Genomic DNA, 4,409 nt, shown 5'->3' with positions numbered 1-4,409 from the left:
AGACTGAGTGACTCAAGCACTCCTTAGAGACAGAGAAGGTTAAGAGGCCACCAGGGTAGGTCACATCAAGTATTTGCTGCCACTGATCTGCTCCCAAGCACTTGCAGGGCTGGCCCACTGAATGAGTGAGGAACGATGGAGGCATGCCTGAGCACACTGTGGGTAGTTCAAGGGTCAAGAGAAAGGAAGCATGTACAGTTGTGGGGTTGTCTAAAACCAGCCCCTCAACTTTTTCAAGTAAAACCAGCTCCACTGTTAGTTTCTTGAAAAAACTTGGGGTTTATTGATTTAAACTGCAAACAGTCATTACAAAAGAGATTCTCTTTTAAATAAACTCACACAAAGAGGAAGAAAAAGCAGTGTAGCGAACAGTAACAGGGGGAAAAAAAATTACATTCATTATTCTCTTTGTGCCAGTCCCATTCACCTTGGCAAGGAAAACTCCAAACTTGGAATACATAAATGCAAAGACAAACTGTATTTGGAATGTCTTCAGATAGGCACTTCGAGCCCAAGGCTCTTCTCCTTGAATAATCTATACAATTAAGAGGAAGAAAAAGGTCTCCCTTCCACGTTGTCTCGCAACAGAGCTCAGGTATGTACATTCTAAAGCCCAGGTAGGCAAGACCTGGGAGAGGGGAAGAGAAGGAGAAGAGAAAAGGCAAAGATGCACAACAACTCCATTTGCAGTCCAACACAAAAAAAGGGGAAGGGAATTCTAAAATAAATAATCCAAACACAGTTTTTGCATTTTTTTAAATTAATTTTTCATTTTTTAAAATAAAATAACCAAAAAAAGTGTAAAGTTACAAAAAATGTCATTGTAGTATAATATATTAAACTGTGGGGAAAAAAGGAAAAAAGACACTTCACAATCTTAAGATTAATATGGAAGATCATAATTTAAACATAAAAGAATATATTCTATGGATTCATCATCCCGATAAATATGAACAAAATTAAAAAGCAAAGGTTTCGGCAATAAATACGTTTTGATAAGTTAAATAAGCTTTTTATATTGTTGTGCAGTGACAAGCAAAATTTGCTCTCCAATTTCTGAAAAGTTATACAAAATTAAAAACCCAGAAAAAAAATAATAAAAAGCTTGGCGTGAGTGCTCTAAGATAGGTCTAAAGTACTCTAGAGCAAAACCATTAAAGCTATGTCTACTGGAACTTTGTTTACACGAACTTGTGTGTGTGGAATGACTTCTGTTGGCCCCACCCCTCTTTCTTTATTTAAGATGTCACATGTATGCATGGGGAACTTTTTAGCACCAAAATCAAGTCTCTCATAGTCCATCTGTTTTTTGCTTTTTTTTGTTTTCTTCCTCCCAGTCAAAGTCCCACTCATGTTACAATCTTTGTCCATTCTCAGCTTTTCTTCCCGCAGACCTGAGCGGATCCAGGCAAGATTTAGTCTTTAAGGGGAGGGGAGAAAGAGGACTGGATGTTAACATTTGCCCACGTGCCTGCAGCCTAGCAGAAACTGGCCAGTTGGGAAGGGGCTGGGAAAGGGCGATGCAGTACATGGCCAGTGGAGGGAGCCGGATTCGGACATTTCCTGTACATCTGGAAGTGCACAGAGCTGCTGGTGCCCTCTGCAGCTGGAGAGGTAATACAGTCACAGTGAAAGTGTTAAAAGGCACTAAATTTTGTAAACGTTATTGCTTCTCGTCGGAATTTTGGCACTTAAGGTTTAAGCCAGTGGGTATTAGGCAGGCAGGTGGACATGTTAACATCCAGCTTAGACTACTGGGGACAAGGGGAGGGGGGGGAGTTCAGCTTAACATTGTAATAGAGGTGGGGAGGGGCAAGAGGAAACCCCAGATTAGTCGTCGGAGATGGAGAGTCTGCTGAAGATGGGAAGACGTCTTGAGGTGTCCAGGATAGGGGAATCTGAGCCGCTGTGGCTGCTGCTGGAGCTGCTCAGATAGCCCTCCTGGTCAGAGAGGGAGTCCTGAGGACTGGGTGGCGAGTCAAACAGGTTGGGGGACTCGGACATGGGCCTGAACAAGAAGGTGGTGGGGGAGCTCCCACTGGGCACCTGCACCCCCATGCTGGGGGCGAAGAGACTGACCAGCTCCTGGCTGGAGAAGGTGAAAGGGTTGCTGGCGCAGTCAGGCAAGGTGGGGGAGCCCAGCAGGTCGTCAGCGCTCAGCATGGGCGGCGGTGTGATGGAAGTGGGGCTGTCCAGCAGCCCGCTGGCAGCAGTGCTGGGGAAGCCGGCAAAGCTGAAGCTGTGCTGCAGGCGGGGTCTGTCGGTGACGGCGGGCTCCCGGCTCCCCGCCACGGCGCGGCGCTCCTCCGCGTTGTGGATGAAGTGGCAGCGCGGCCCATAGGGGCAGAAGCCGATGGTGTGGAAAGTGCGGCACAGCTCGGTCTTGTACTTGGGGTGACGGGTGAGGCTTCGCAGCTCGTGGATGCCGTGGGCGAACTGGCACTTGTCACCATACTTGCAGGCACCGTTCTCCTCGAAGGGCCGGCACAGCTCCGTCTTGTAGCGGCTGGAGTTCACCTGTCCCCCAGGCTGCTTTTGCTGCAGCAGGCGCTCACCACCCTCGGAGAAGGAGCGGTCCCGAAAGCGGCTTTCCCGGGGGCCCAGCATAGGAGCCGGCTCCCCTTTCAGGCTGCTGAGGAGCTGGTTCTGGTGAAACTTGGAGTTGGGCAGAGTGACAGAGTGCCTCCTAGGGAAACCCCCGCCCGCCGGAGTGCCCACCGCCTTCCTGTCCAGCAGGCACCCGCTGACACCCGAGGGGCTATAATTCAACATCTTGTTGCTCTGCGGAGACAAAGCAAGGGCCGGTCACATCACTGCTACTGCCACCACCTCCCTCCGACGTCCCCACGCAGCCCCGAGAGCACGGCGCGGCACCCCACTGCCGCGGCCCGGGGAGCGGCGGCCGCCCGGCCCCCCCGCTCCCTCCCTCCCTCCGCAGCCACATCTGCTGCAGCCCCCTCCGCCGCCCCACCCGAGGGCCCCCCTGCTGCGCCCCTCCCCGTCCTTGGCGCAGAGCGGTCACGGAGCGAGCCGAGCGCCCGGCGCGGGGGGGCGCCCGAAGGCTCCGCGCGGCGGGAGCGCTTTCCTGGGAGCGTCCCCAGGGACGGCGGCGCGCGGGAAGGGCAGCGCGTGGCGCGGCGCCCGCCCAACCGCTCCCGCAGCGCGGCCGGCGAGGGGCGGCCGAGCCCGCGGGGAGGGAGCCCGCCCGTCCGCCCGCTCTTCCTCCCGCCCGGCCCCGCGGCAGCGCCGCCGCCCGCCGCGCCGCGCCCGGGCGTGTTGGAGCGCGGCGGCCCCGGGGGCACGGGAAGGATCCGGCCGCCCCGCTCGGCGCCGCGGCTGAGCCCGCCGGGAGCGCGGGGCGGCTCCCGCACCCTCCCTCCTCCGGAGCGGCCGAGGCGGGAAGCGCGGGCGGGAGAGAGCCCTGCGCCCCGAAACGGAGTGGCCGCGCTCGGTCCCCGCCCTGCGCTCTCCGGTCCCAGCGCCGAACTTGCTCACGACCAGAAAGCGATGGTGGGGGGGGGGGGGGAAGGGAGGGAATCCCGAACACGAACCCCAAGGAAGCCGAAAAGCCCCGAAGTTGGCGGCGCAACCCCCGCCAGCGTTCTTACCTTGCATAAAACTTCGCTCAAGTCGAAGATGGTGGGCGACACCAGAGCTGTGGACATCTTCGGCGAGCGAGGGGGAGAGCGAGTGGGGCAGCGGCACTCGGACACGAAGAGTCACGGGTGGGTAAGGCACAGCCTCCAGCGCCCCTGCTCGCAGCCTCCCCCCGCCGCCGATGCCGCCACCAGCCCGCCCGGCCGCCGCGCCCGCTCGCTGCTTCCAGCGGGCTCGGGAAAAGCTCAACTCTTATAAAGTTTCTGACTTACCCACGGGAGGAGGAGCCGGCGGCGGGAAAGGGGAGGAGGAAGAGGGCAGGGTGATTGACACCGCGACTAAATCACCCGGGCGGGCAGGCCCAGAAAAACTTTCGGGAGGGGGGGAGGGACGAGGGGGAGGGGGAAAGAACGCAAAGCGGCCGGCGGGTGGGCGGTCGGTCGGGTGGCGGTGCCGGGCCCGCCCCGCCCTGCGCCGCGCCGGAGGGGGCGGTTGTGCGGCCGCCCCGAGCGACTCCGCGCGCCTCTGCGCGCGTGTCCGTTTGTGCGCGCGTGCCCCCACGTTGTGCGCGTGTTTCCGCGTGCGTGCGCGCGTTTAACGCGGGACGCGCGCGAGCGCCCCTCCGGCTGTGCGCGCGGCCGTCCCGTCCCGTCCCGTTCCGCGCGGGGGGAGCGGCGGCCGCGCGCCCAACGGCCGTGCTGGGCGGCGGCTCCGCGCTCCGCCGGACTTTTTCCCGCGGAAACCCAGCGGGGGTCGGCCCGCTTGGATTTAAACTGACCGGACCCATGTTCGGCGCGGCCGCTCGCCCGGCG

At 58.7% G+C, this 4,409-nt stretch overlaps 1 protein-coding gene across 1 annotated transcript; it reads right to left on the bottom strand.

Moving 5' to 3' along the window:
- Positions 1 to 259: 259 nt before the first annotated feature.
- On the bottom strand, positions 260 to 3,935 carry ZFP36L1 (ZFP36 ring finger protein like 1). The gene is made up of 2 exons (XM_069017628.1): positions 3,609 to 3,935; positions 260 to 2,781 (listed from the first exon to the last, which is right to left on the bottom strand). Exons 1-2 carry the CDS (start codon positions 3,663 to 3,665, stop codon positions 1,831 to 1,833), a joined length of 1,008 nt encoding a protein of 335 aa, XP_068873729.1. The 5' UTR covers positions 3,666 to 3,935; the 3' UTR covers positions 260 to 1,830.
- Between the last annotated feature and the right edge of the window lie 474 nt (positions 3,936 to 4,409).

Source organism: Aphelocoma coerulescens, chromosome 5, assembly GCF_041296385.1.
Source record: "Aphelocoma coerulescens isolate FSJ_1873_10779 chromosome 5, UR_Acoe_1.0, whole genome shotgun sequence".
Lineage (NCBI taxonomy): Eukaryota > Metazoa > Chordata > Aves > Passeriformes > Corvidae > Aphelocoma > Aphelocoma coerulescens.
Note: the sequence above shows the minus strand (reverse complement) of the source record. Positions and strands in the feature narration are given on the sequence as shown.